Here is a 15,070-nt window from a genome sequence, read left to right as displayed (position 1 = left end):
ATGTAGTTGCCATTATTGTTTACAACTTTCTGTCATCTGTCAACAGCTTTAAAAATTCCTTCTGGATAAAAATTGATAGATTTAGAGGCAAAAGAGGTATCAACGGCACGTTTAATTTCGTCAACATTACTAAATCCTTTACCATTAAGAAAAATGTACAATGATCGAATTAGAATGAAGTGTGGTAGATGCGTCGTAATATTTCATCCAAGCTACTGTAATCTTTGTTGCTCCTCGAGGCTACATGTAGCTGAGCATTGCCTTGGTATGGTTGTGATAATCGGGTGCTGTAAAACAAAGCCGGGTATTTTTTTTCGATTGTTGTGTTTAATTTGTTCAACTACCGATAATAGTGCTGCTGAAAGTAGTACTGCTGACAGGTCAAGTGCTAACAATATGTTGAAAAGACTCGTATAACATATACTTACAATACCAATTCATAATATTGCCCTATGGTAAGTGTTCGAATACTCTCATGGACCACTTGTACATGTAAGATAATAGAAACATCTTTTCCACTCTAATATGTACTATACATGGTATGATAATTTCATACAACTGCATTTTGCACGCACGAGTTGCCCTCAAATCAGCATCAACCAACCACTTCTTCGTAACAGCTCGCGTTCTATTCCATATTGCTATATTCCAAAGTATCGAAGAATGGCTGTGCGTCGCATACTCGTTTCCGCTATTGCGGCTGCAGTAGAGATTCTACAGGCTCTAGAATACAGCGTGATTCCACCAAAACATTCTAGTAAGTACAAGGTCCCGTTTTGCCTGTTCTCGAAGCCAGCATAAGAAAGCAGAGCCATAGATTTTACAGCTATCTATCTATCGAGCCATTTCGTACGTGTACTGGGTACAGCGGTGAATTTTCTCGAGTTGTACTCTCTTGCTGTCTGTGTTGGACCAGAAATTCCTTCGGGTCACCCCTGGCCTCCCATCTTTTTCAGCCTGGACCAAGCCAGCCGCCGAAATGTGCCAGCCACCCGTTTCTGTTTGAAGAGGGAATTTTACAGTCGAATACATCTGATGCAAGACGTACGGTTCTACGTCCGACTATCTTCTGCCACCGGCAGGCGTCTTCCGTTTCGATGTTGGCTTCCATGGATGGATGAGTTTTTAGACGTAGATGGTTCATTGGTAGGAGGAATAGTCTTTGTGATTTTACGGATATGACGATTAATGCTTAATTGGTACTATCAGGGAAATTTAAAGTAAAGACTATATATTGAAAAGTATTCGTCAAATTTTGCTATTTTATTAACAAAATTTTATCTATGTAATAGGTAACACGTATGAGAATTGGATATCATTAACAATTACATTAAGAATAATAATAAATAAGTTACTCAACTAAATAATATCTAATGAATGCTTTGATGTTAGCTTCAACGGATCCTGGAATGGTTTTTGGAATGAATGAGATGATCAGTGAGGAGAGAATTAATTTTTAAGATTTTTAAGAAGAACGATGATCGATATTTAATCATTCTGAAACTCGCACGAGAAAAATTCAAATTAGACAAAGATAATGGCTATTTAAGTCAAACTACAAACCAAATAGGTAATTTGCCTCGTAATTTGACAAATTCGGTTATGAACAATTTTTAAGCGATGTACATTTAAAAAGAAATTATTTAACTCGTTATTAGTAACATAATAAACAGTAAAATATATTATATACCTACATTAACGCATTATTTCCTCATTCTTTCATTATTGATATTGAAGACTAATGGCATATCAAAATATATGCATAATCTGCGTTTTTAACATAAAATAATTGACGAAACAACAATCTTATATGTATGTATTTTAAATTGTATCTCGTTTCTTGGAATTAGTGCGAAATAAGTAGATACCATTTAACGTTTAACTACTCTTTGAACAATTGCATGTAAATTTCTTTCGAAACTAATATTAAATGACGTTCAAAAGTATCAAGCTATTAATTATTAAACGAATCCTATTTTTTCTATTTACTTCAACATTTAATTCAACCTACCATATCTTCGATATTGAATTTAATGAGTAATGAGAATCATTTAAACATTTAATATTTAGTCACTAAGTTGAATTGAAAATTTCCTTTGAATTTTCTTATTTTTATAATAACATTAACTAACGTGTAAAAGAATCTGTTTACCAAGAACGAGTCTGTTTATATTTACTTCGATACGAAAATTAAATATTCTATTAAACATTGAACAATACACGTAAGTCTCAATACACCAAGATAAACACAAGGAAAAGGAAAAGATGAAAAGAGAGTACGAATCGACGAGCAGAAGGCTGGCTGTTTAAAATGCCAGGCAGTCGTGTAAAACAGATAGAGGGCTTCTTTGATACCTCAGCCATATTTCTTGCAGCGTCCTCGAGGGGCGGCAACCTCTCCTTGTGTCATTCAATTAATTCGTAACTGCCCCCACATAAAAATACCGACACCCTTTTTCTTTTCTTCCTTCTTAAGGAGAAAGGGGTGCGGTAGCTGTGTGGAATTCCGCGTTCAAAGCTCACTTCTTTTCCCAGGGACCTTTACAAGGTAGGATAGCTTCCTTTGCTCCGCTCTTTCTGCTACTTTGTCTTGTTCTGCTACTTCTTCTGATACTTCTTTGTCTCTGTTTTCGTTCCTTCTTTTTTTTTTCTTTCTTTTACTTCGTTTAACAGTTAGAAGAGTCGTTCGTGGAACGATGGTAGCGTGTTTGCACAGGGAACAGTTACTGCTCTCGTTTCTTAGTCGAGGCGAAGAAGAAGCGGGGCTCCTTTTGTACGTCGACGCTTCGCTGCAAAGGGAACTCTCACTGCAGAGGAAACGTTCGCTTCGTTTTCAGCTGCTTCCCAGCAATACTTCGACATTACGATTACGTTACGAGAATTATTAACGATTTCCATCAAAAATCTTTTACCCATCTACGTATTTCAGATTTTTCTTCACTTTATGGAGAAATCATATTGGATATGCGTAAAATTGACACATTCTAAGGTGGCTTTCGGTTGTCCGAAACACATATTAGGTTGTCCGAAAAGTGTCTTTCTTTCGCAAACGTGTTTTCTACAACAGTGCACCTTCATACAAACGTGAGAACAAGTTTGTGAAATGTCGTGGTGTTTATCTCAACAGAACGAAATGGATCGTACGTAATTCGACAAAATAATATAAAATAAAAAACGTTGTGCGTCTATTATTTTCTCATAAAACGAAAGAAACTTTTCGGACAAACTAATATAATGTACAAGTTACGGAAAATCATTAGAAAATTATTAAGTTTTAAGAATTGTCATTTCATTTTAAATAATATGATATTCGAATAATAATCTTATCAAATTGGAATAATAAAATTTATATTAAATATCGCTTTAAGTGTACGACTTTGAAAATATATTGTAACTTACAAAAATTGAAGCATGTGAAAAATTAAATTATTCAAATTTTTAAGTATCATTAATTTATTTATACTAATATATAACTTCGAATAATAATACGAGTTACTGTATACGCTATCATTCACGAGCGGAACCCATTTCACGCGCTTGCTGCGCGATTGACAATCCAGGAACCTTAACCCTTTCTCTACGGCACACGTACCGCGAGTATGCGGGTTGGTAACAGTATCCATGATTCAATAGATGGATGCCGATTATAGTCGATATTCGTATTCACAGGATCACGCATGGCTTGACCATAGTCAGCGTTAGGAATGAAAGGGTTAAAGAATCGTTCGATCTACGGATTCGGAGTTACGCATTCGGGCAAACGCCTGTCAATGCGTCACGATGTCGACAAATCATTTTTCCGTGGCAGCCCTGCCGATCCTCGTAAAGGATCACGATGCATAGTGGCAGTTAAAGAAGAAGAAAGATAGAACACGCGAAATAAGAATATGAAGAAATCGTAATGTTTCCTGTTTCCTCCTCTTTCTCTCTTATATCTTAACCGACAAACGAGCGATGGAAGCGAAAAGGAGAGTGGGTCGAGGCATTGATCGTTTCTGAATTCTGAAGGATAGTAAGGCGGCGTGTCTTTTATTCTACCCGATTCCGCTTCGTCGCGGGTACGCGTGAACAAAAACGATGTGAGTTATGTGTCACGTTAAATTTGTTCTATGTTAGCCCATTAATGCGTGATATTTTCTAAAACTGCATTATATATGCATCATGCATGATATATTTTATAATTAAAAAATATATTTTTTATAATTAATATAATGATGTTATTGAAAAGTGTTTTAAATAGAATTTGAATGATTTCAGGGGACATGAGCTGATATAATTAGCTCTTTTGTAGGAGAATGCGTAAAAGACGCATGAAAGACAAGTTTTGTTTTTTTTAAATAGAATTACATGTATTTGTTAACACATATTGATTCTTCGGAATATTCTACGTCAAGACGTATTAAGATATAATATAATTTTTAATTAAAAAGTGAGATATTTCAGATTTTTATATTAAGTATTATATCTGTGTACTATTGTAAACAAGTCATATTTTTTAACACATCTTTAATGGAATATTTTATAGCAAGAGCGGGATTCAGTCATAATAATTTTTATAATAGACACTAATCCATCTAATGACCAATAGTTAGACTGTATTTCGCACATTATTCAAACAAACTAGCTAAAAACTAAACTTTTATATTTAAAAATCAATGAGGTATTTTTTGTATTAATATTTTAAAAATGAGACACATATGTACTTTTAAGTTAAACTTGTGTAAAGGTATTTTTTGTATAATTTTGTAATAATTTTAAAGTAATAATTTTAAAGAATAACGAAGAAAGCAATTTTACAAAGACACAGAAAGTTTGTCCATATTGTTCACTAGGTGAACAATTGCCATTCTTCAAACAATAAAATACACATAAATGAAACCTAGAACAAAAATTCTATGGCTTGATATTGGAAAATAGTATCAAACTCTATAAAAAGAATCTGTTACGAAAAAAGAAAGAATGGAAATTGAAAAACCTTCTAAAGAATTTATGATAAAAACAATCTCATAAAATATATTTTTAAATGTCTTTGCATGAATTTCATAATTTCATACCTACTTTACTGTAACACAATCTTGTGGTATTTCATTTTATCCTTTTCATTCATGGAAGTGAAGAATGTATAAAGTTGACGTAAAATTAGGAGCTTGTTAGCAGAGCTGCTAACATTGTGAACCATTAGCAAATTAATGACAGAATTTATGGAGTCTCGGTTTCGTGAACTACACGAGGACTTGTCAAACTTTCGAAACTCTCACCCAGAAATTAGAACCAAGTCCTCGTCGTTACTCTCAAAGTTCCTTCACGTGGGCTACCTACTCTTGTATGATCCTAAAAACTTGATTAAATTCGATAGCATTTCCCCGCGAACACCTTATTCGTTACAACTATCTCGTTTTACATCTGAGTTACAAAAGAATTGACTATTTACTCGTAATAATAAGTTTTTTCAGACTACTCGGCACAATAAATCGCTAATTAATATTATTTAGTGCATTTATAAGTTGTATTACAGGTATTCATTATAATTTTACAAGTTACTTAATAAATCATTAATGTTACTAGTGCATTTTACAAACGTTTATAGGTGATTATTGTATATTTCATTAAATTAACTAAACTTATGTATTAAACTAATTAACTAAACAAAGTGTTTCCAAGATGCAAACATAATAATTAGATGTAGTTACTGTGGAGATATATTTTATAATTGAAATTGACACTTTCTATTATATGATTTCGTGTAGCATGTTGTATCATTTTGTTTCTTTCTTTCGATTGAAAAACGAAGAATTTCGAATAGTAAGAATTAACAGCGAATGAAAGTTAATAACATTGCTACTAGATATTTATTTAAAATTCAGTTACACTAATACATCATCACTGCTTTTTAATATTTGAAACGAAATTTAAGTTGTAGATAAAAATTTAGGATGTGAATCTAATCGACTGTGTTCTTTATGCAATGCATGTAGTATATCATATTTCTTATAAATTGTGCTGCATATTTCAAAAACCATATTTAAAATAGATAAATTACTATATTGCAATTCTGCACTAATCCATGAATAAATACTAATATTATTTTAACTTATAATAAAAAAATTAAACTTTATTATAAGTTAATATTATAATACATATAACATATAATAATTAATAATAATTTGTAAATATAACCGAAATTATTGCAAGGATTAATACAATGCTCCAATAATACCGAAAGTTAAAAATCCACGATGCGCAATTGTTAAACATGAATTAAGCAAAACGAGTTTTAAATTTGGAAAAAATGCTATCGAATCGCGTAAACAACAATCGCCAACGAAAAAAAGAAGGAAGGAGATAAAAAAAGGATAGAAAGAAAATAGAAAAAAAAGAGGAAACTCGATTTGTTCCCGTGACGAGGAGAAACCGGAAACACGATTTGTACGTACGATCGATCAAAACCCTCGTCTGGTGGGATCGCGGCCGACGTCGTTCCCATCGAAGCGATTCGATGAGCTAACGCCAACTTAACGCTACACACCCCACTGAGCCGCACTCGGTCAGATAACTCGTGGATTTTCGAGCACCGTGCAGATTCCCGCTCGCTCACTTGTAGATTCTTCGATGATTTAATTCCTATCGACCATTTAACACGTCACTTTGAGACTCCTGCCGCAAAAAGGATACCGTAAAAAGATTGGTACTAGCTGACTTATTATATTAGAATTGTAGGAGTTGAAGAAAAAATCATTTTATTTATTAGTAGACTGTGGATGCTTATACAAATTTACATTTTTATAAAGGGGCCTAAAGAACGTAAACTAAGCAAAGGTACATGTATGTTTCATCTAAAATATATTATTTATTATTTATATAAAAAAATTATTATATTGCATATATAATTTTTATATATGTAGTATTATATATTTCACCTAAATGTTATTTTACATATTGCACTACATATATTCAAGAGGTATATATAGACTTTTTCGACTGACTATGTTATTGGTAACGTATACTTTGGTGAACTTCTTGAGCAAGTAGGAAAAGCGTTACTTTTGCAAGATTAATTGTTTTACGAGAAACGTGTTCTCACGTCACGCTTTTCTTCACCACGTAATAGTTTGATCACAGATAATTCACAATAACAAACGCTCTATACGATCATTTAAAAGTGTCGATTTTCATTTGACGGGTGGAAGGGGATGAATTCGCGGAAAAGGGTGAACGTTGTAAAGCGTAAGAGAATGGAAATCAATACGTGAAGTGAGCAGCCAGTTTCAGGGCAGGAGCCTCGGTGTCGGCTTTAGAAAGCCTTGAGACGTCGTCTGTTCATCCTCTTTGGACCCCCTTCCGTGTTAAGAGAGCTCGAGCAAACGGGAGGAAACGGAGGAAACTTGGAAAGACAAGGAGAAAGAGAGACCACGGTGAACTTCCATTCAGGACTAATGGGGTTAAACGCCTTAGCCATCAACCGTACGTCTCCCTCTTGATTCTCGGACGTTTCGATTCGGCCTCACGGCTATTTCCCAGTTCGTAGTTTCCTGGACCATCCTCTCCTTCTTGTTCTGTAAGGCTGGTATAATTTGCCGGGGTTCACTGTGCCGCGAGTTTCGCGAGTTTTCGCTTTAAATGCCTTGTATGTGGTTATTATACGTTGCGGTGGTACTATAGTGTCGTATCGCAGGAAATTTGGCGTGAAAGAGCACGCGTACAGGTGGATCTTCGTCTCAGAATAATTGGTTCTACGTTAATGCGAAATACATATTGTTTTGTGTTTGACATTAGCATATTTTTAGTTGACAGTTATAGTGGATTTTGAAAGTATTCGTACAGTAACAAATTTCAATAATATCTTCGTAGTTAATAAGTCAATTTTTGTTATATTTGTGTACTCAAACTTATCTCTTTTTTGTTATCATAAACTTAATCGTGTACGAATGAATATTATACGTGTGTATATTATATATATATGTATTTTTTGCGAATAGTAATATGTTTTTTGTGAAATTCATTTCGGAGATTTCTAAGATTATGTACTGTCTTTTGGTTGTTAAAATGTTGTAAATTAATGAATTGGCTACTGTATGGATACTTTTTATGGTCACCATAGTTTGGAATTAGTACTGATTAAATCCATTTAAATTCATCATAATGTGAAAGTACATGAATAAACTAAAGCAAAGCTTTGTTTGCAATATTAAACTATGTATCATGTGTGATATGTTTCTTATAACTGCAAAAAAAAAAATTAGCAAAAAAAGGGCTGGAAGATTTGACTGAAGCTGTACCGATCGAATATATATATATAAGAGATTACGTATTCAGTTTTGTGATAGCTAAACATTTCTTTTATGAATGACGAAGACATGAAAAATGAATTATTTTTTTATTCGTTTGTAAATGGAAAGCTCTGCTGTATCTTAAGTACAATATAAATGAAAGGAAAAACCAATCCTAAAAGCTAAGCGATCAATCAATTGTTTGACATTCATAATAATTATATTTAAACAATAACATCTATTTAATTACTTTAAGAATAAATTAATTAAATAGAAAATTCATTGAAGTATATGCATGTACCCGCGTAAATAATTGAATAATTAAATAATAATAATAAATTGAATAATAATTCAATAAAGAATTGTAGAGACCAACATACATGATACTTGATCTTTCGTGTTAAACTATGCTATAAGAAAATATTTTGTTGAAAATTCAATATTGTACCCTATTTATAAACATTTACATTTGTACTCTAGTATATTAGTAGTGTATATACATATATGTATATTTATCTTTTAATTGAAAATGTAAACAGTATTTATCTCGAGCGAATAAGTCATTTTTACAAAATTAGCAGTGAACCCGACTGCAAATATTTTTGTTATAATCGCCTCTTTAATAACCTTTTAAAGCATGAAAGAGTAAAAGACATAGGTGCATAAAGGAGAGAAGAATTTAATAAACGTGAATTAAATTCCTTCAACGAAGATATATATTTTCTTTCTTTGTTTTCTGTTATTCGATATTTGTCGGAATAAAAATTTTGTCTATATAACGAGTGAAATTAATTTCTCTATTACTATTAAGATGATTATTACCTTTTCAATAATCAAATAAATTATTTAAAAAATCATTGTCCAAAAAATCATACTTAAAGAAGATATATTCTGCATAGGTACATTTCCTTCCTTGCGACAGAAATCTAGGAATTATTATAGTTATTCTTGCACGATATATATAAATTTTAATTTATTATTAATATATAATGTTAAATAATAATAATATACTATTAATGACTAAGTTTTATAACATTACGCATAAAATATAAAATACACTATTTACGATGATTAGAGAATATATAAAACATTTATCATTATAAATGTTCTCACGATATAATTAAAATTTAAATTTCCAAAAAAATATCTTTCTGTCTCAATAATAAAGTATTAAACATGCATTAAACGTTAAAAACAAATTTACGGAATTATCTAAAAAGAAAAATTCAAAATCATCATATTTCTTCGAAAAAATATTTAAATAATGTTCTTTCAGAATAGTGAAAGAAAAGTTAAATTTCTGGTATAGTAATACAAAATTTAACAAATTGAGCGTCATTAAGACTTAAAGCGATAATGCTGTCCAAAGGTCATCCACCGTATGTTGAAATAAAAGATACATTGATTTTTATTATTGTATATATGTAATATTATACCTCTACGTATTATTATATGTATAACAACAAAAATTAATAAAAATATAAAAATATAATATAATATAATATAATACAATATAAAAAAGAAAACGGAGAAATTTACCTTTGTGTGCCATATCGTCAGCGGTGACAGAGGCTAGGAGGCCGGTGGCGCCCGGCCATGGAGCGACCGCAGCGCCCAGCTGCTGCGAAGGCAGAATCTTCGGGCCTTTAGGCACTTCCGGTCACTGAAACAATGAAATTTTTTACTTCAAATCACCTTCACTTTGATCACCAACAACACATTCAATTTCACGACAGACTTCATAATTTTTCGTATAAAATATTTATTAAGGAATGTATTCAATTATCGATGTAGTTGGAAAGAGATTGGAAAAATTATTCAAATTATTTGATTTATATATCTAACTAAGGATAATTAATTTTTAATCATGGATATTTAATAAATAATATTTAATATTTTATTTAATAATTAATAACAACTAATATTTAGTGTTGCTTATGGACCAGTGTCCGAAGTTTATGTAAATAGAAAAAAAATATCTAATGTCGAATAATAAATAGTAGATAACTAATATTAGTTGTATATTATGTTAACAATGTAATTAATAATATAATATTCTAAGTAATAATATGATAATAATACTGTACTAATTTCTAATAACTGATATGAAGATGATAAATGCGAATTTATAATACCGTAAAAATAAGTATGTAGAACGAAAGCTGTAATAAATTCTGTACACGCGTAAAGACTTTTTAAAACTGTGCCGTGTACGACTTTTGAGATTAGACCAGCGCTATTTCCAAAAATGTGTTCGCATCACTGACACCTGTGTAAATTCTTCTCATTTGCGAGTCACGCAAGTGTGGTTTCACTATCTTGAAAATAATCGAAAACACGGTGTTCTACGACAAGTGTCTATTCCACAATGAAACAGCTGCTGTAGATTTCGATATATCTAACGTTAATAAGAACCTGTAATTATTTGTATAAGACAGAAAATATTTATATACTGTGATGTATTTACATATATCTCTTGTATACACTTACAATTTTGATGTCGAATTCTTTGAGATGTTAATTATTATGGAAAACGCACCTTCGAATTAATCATTTTTAATTAGTTTTGTGAGTTTTGTGATTTAATAATAAAATATTGTGATAATACTTAATTTATACACGTATATATCTACATATTTATATATACATATAAATATATCTATATCTACATATTTATATAAACATATTCATGTAAACAGAAATAAACTTCCATTGGAATCTCAAATGCTTAATAGAAAAAAGGTATGTTTCGCTCTCGAAATATTCAAGTATGTCTTTTACTCCGTGTAAAGGAACTGTAGGCCATTTGCTTTATTTACTATCTTGTTTTCTATACCATTTGAGTTTCCAATTTCTTATAAACGCACAAACATACATAGTCTATATATAAATAATTTCAATTTAATTTATATATTTATAAATAGTTGTGTTATGAACTTAAATGTATGTCTGAAACTTCCTTTGTGCTTACTTGAACAAATTAAAATGATAATAATTTACATTCATCAACATCACTCTCACGCCTAATTAATAGACGTTCATTAATCCGAATGACAGGAGAATCGTCTCATAATTACCTCCCGTAACATAGCGTGTAACAAACATTGAAAAGGTGTCCCTGCGTTCTAATTGGCTCGATCGCGGAACAACCGTGGCTCTAGAAAAGGCACGACTTGTTGAGCAAAAGAATCGGCATCCTATGAGAGAACTCAAGGGCACAATGCGTTCCTCTGCGGACGTGAAAACCCTTTTTAAAAGCTTAGATACACAGATACATTCGTATAAGCCGTGTATACACGTATACACGTGTGTACACATAAGTATTTCTTCATTTTGAACGTGACGACATGTCGAGTGTTGTAATTACCCTCCTTGCGTCGCTTCTGAACAGAACACGTGTAACATGTATCGTCTGTTGGAACCTGTCAGCCAGTGGCGGAATTAAAGCGAAAAAGCAGAAATGGTGTATCATCCGGAAACGCGAAGGGGTCGAGAGTGGCGACAGTGACGCGATAATTAGCGCACAAACGAGGATCGATCTGGATACAGCGAGAGGAGAACTCCATCTGTAACTTCGCTGTTCTTGATCAATCGCAAAGAAGTCAGAGTGATTCTCACCCTTCGACAATGTCGCGGGTTTTTAGCGATATAATGTTTAATTATCAATTTCAAAGTATCGTACATTGTTTTTTTATTATAATTAATAAAGAGGATGTTAAAATGGAGACGGAGGGCTGAGATGATTGAAATCATTGTATGAGATTTGTGAGTGCGATGTATTTATAAGTTCTGTGAAATTATTTGAAGAATCGAAGATTTAATTAAATTACATATTATAGGTCTGTTATGCGTGTGTGTAAACATTTTTTGGCACACACACGATATAAAATTACATTAGATATATATCTATTATGCGCTGTTTAATAATCATTCAATAATTATTAGTGATAGTTGCTACTGGTAAGCAAATAAATTTTGATCATTTATAATCTTTTGGCCACTTAAAAATTAATATTTTTTAATCATTTAATTTTTTGGCAAAGTATTTTTCGTAAAAGTTTTAAAAATAATTGTTATTTTTGGTCCACAGTTAAGACGCCTGCTTGTCACATTTATTGAAAATTATACTAAAATTATACTACAAACAGAATTTTAATATCAATATCTAACACTATTCTGTCATAAAAATTCTCTTTCTCTAAAACATCAACACCTTTTTGATGACAGTTTTATTCACGGTAACCGGCGTTAAATCTTTCATTCACCTTATTCTCGCGATCGTCCTGAATAAAAGTCGCCGACGATAATGAACCGTGGTTGCGTTTCATTTTTTCACGTTGCACTAGCTTCTCACTCCATTGAAACCCGACTTCCCTCTGTCGCTTGCGTGCTTCGACAGCCATAGCAAAAAATAACGATTTCAAGATTTATTACGTCCTAATTAGTTCATTACTCTCGTGTTTTTATCTCATCGCGGCTCACAAAGCACGGCATTACGCGTTTGGTTCCGGGACAAGCGACGAGACACTGTGCATTTCTTTTTACCAACCAGAGCTCTGTTTATAGCGAATACGCTTGCGAGCTAAAACGATGATTATTCGAAGATTATCTTTGTTGTAGTAGTCTCATTTATTATTATAAATAGACTGCGGATATTTATACAATTTCGTGTTTTTATGAAGATAACTAAAATAATGGATCTGAATGGAGATTTATTTTATTCCATATTCATTCAATATTGTAACAAATACATTGCCTTGGACATTTTATACATTTTTGTATATTGTATACGTTCTGTATATTTGTGCACATTCAAATTTTCCATAAATACATAAAAAGCCGCAATCTAATCATAAAGTTAATTGTTGTCCTTTGTTGTTATATTGATATTAAATGAGATGAAAAAAAGAAAATATCAGGGACCAAGGACAATAATTACTGCAAAAATTTTTATTAGGAAAAAGTTAATTTTTGTTTGAGAGGAAGATAGTAAACACTACATCTTAAAGAAAACTTTTCTTTTTAAACTAAGTGATTAAGAAATATAAATTTTTAAGTGTTCTGGTTACGTATAACCATTATAAAATCATTTAAACTAAGATAATAATTCTCATACTGCAACTTGTTTAGTTTGAGTTATAACTGTTATGATTCCTGGAAAATAGATTTAATATGGAAGTTTGAGTAACATTCTAATGAACTTCACTTTTCGTAAATTTCTGAATTTCATTATTTGCTTATGATCAATTTTTAGGTCTCAAAAAATAAATAACATACGCCTATAAGCTTAATTAACTTTATTTTAATTTATAATTTAAAAGTTGTGTTATATTATCGTACAATCCAATCTATTAGAGTAGCGGATGTCTTTTTATTTGATCGTGCTTTTTCCACCTAAGTCAACCTAAAACATTTACGTATCTGGTAGCCTAAATATTTTCTTTCTCGTTTCTGGAATTGTTCTCAAACTCTGAGTTGATATTAACAAATTATATAGAAAAGTTCTCCGGATTTATTAAAATGTAGACACCGCATTGTTCAGAAATAATTGCAGGTTTTTATTCTTTAATAAAAAATTTAAAAAGAAATGAAAGAAGACAAAAAGAAATTGTTTCACTCGTTTCTGCGTTTCGTTTCCACTATCGTTTTATCGAGAGACAAAAATAGTACTAAATGTGAGACAGAGGATTATAACAAGATTGAGAAGAGTATGAAAAAGGGAGAAGAGAATGAAGGAAAAAGTGTGGCGGAAAGGGAGAAAAAGTACATCGCACTCGCATATTGTGCAAGAGGATTACCTCGGATTATGCGCGACTGAGCGCAAACAAGATCGCGCTGGTTTGTGTTTACAAGACGCCAAGCTGTCGATTTAGTAAACTCCAGCGCACAGTCTATCAGCATCTATGTACTCTCTGTCGATTTACATTAAGTCCAAACGTCACTAACTTGACTAACGTCACTGGGTCAAAAACTTGACCCAAGATTTATAAAAGTATAGTGATAAGAAGCTTAAATTGAATATTTCTATCAGATGTAAGTAATCTTCTCCTTTATTGTTCATGTTATTTTTATACATTTAATTGATCAGATTAAGTCTTTAATCTTATTGCTAGATGTTTATACATTTGTGAAAGATTTAAAGATGTAAAAAATTTGTATTTGAATGTACGTAACATGAAAAAATATATAAAATGTCCAACACAAAGTATACACGAAACAAGTTCTATTTGGATTATTTATATTCCTTTAACCATTTTGACAAAAATATAAATTTGCATATTATAAATATATATATAAAATATAAAATTGTATACTATATTTATTATTATTTATTATTATTATTTCATCAAATTATTGCTTTATAATCTGTGGCTTTTAGTGTATATCGATTACTTATAAATTATGCATATGCGTTATAGATTACGGACAAATGATAGATAAGACATTTTAACTAAAGAAGGTCTAATAAACAAAGCTTGAAAATGAAAGCGACTTCAGCAAACCTTCAAATTCTTAATAGAAATTGAAAGACGTTTGTATAAATCTTGTAGATGATAAATAGGCAAAACAATAACTTGATCTACATTTTACAGATCTTTCACTTCTTCAACTCGGAGTAACAACGCGAAATAACGATAGAGATTCGCATTATACAAGCGGGTGGTAATAGGTTCCATATCCACGAGCTAGCAGCGCATTATGCTTTACATTTCCGACGAAACACTGTTAATGGCACCAGCACCCACCATCACCACCAGCAAACCAACACGGCGACGCACTCTAAATCTACCCCCACAACGTAA

General features: G+C 31.7%; 1 protein-coding gene across 4 annotated transcripts in view; it reads right to left on the bottom strand.

Annotated features, from left to right (window-relative positions):
• The window catches only part of LOC122566857 (paired box protein Pax-6-like), a 144,369-nt gene that overhangs the window by 119,859 nt on the left and 9,440 nt on the right, over window positions 1-15,070 (bottom strand). For all 4 annotated transcript variants that reach the window (XM_043724698.1, XM_043724700.1, XM_043724699.1 and 1 more), the window contains one exon: window positions 9,807-9,930. In XM_043724698.1, the coding sequence (XP_043580633.1) occupies window positions 9,807-9,819 (13 nt within the window). In that variant the 5' untranslated portion in view covers window positions 9,820-9,930. The remainder of the gene's footprint in view (window positions 1-9,806; window positions 9,931-15,070) is intronic.

The sequence above is a fragment of the Bombus pyrosoma genome, linkage group LG4, assembly GCF_014825855.1.
Source record: "Bombus pyrosoma isolate SC7728 linkage group LG4, ASM1482585v1, whole genome shotgun sequence".
Taxonomy (NCBI): domain Eukaryota; kingdom Metazoa; phylum Arthropoda; class Insecta; order Hymenoptera; family Apidae; genus Bombus; species Bombus pyrosoma.
Note: the sequence above shows the minus strand (reverse complement) of the source record. Positions and strands in the feature narration are given on the sequence as shown.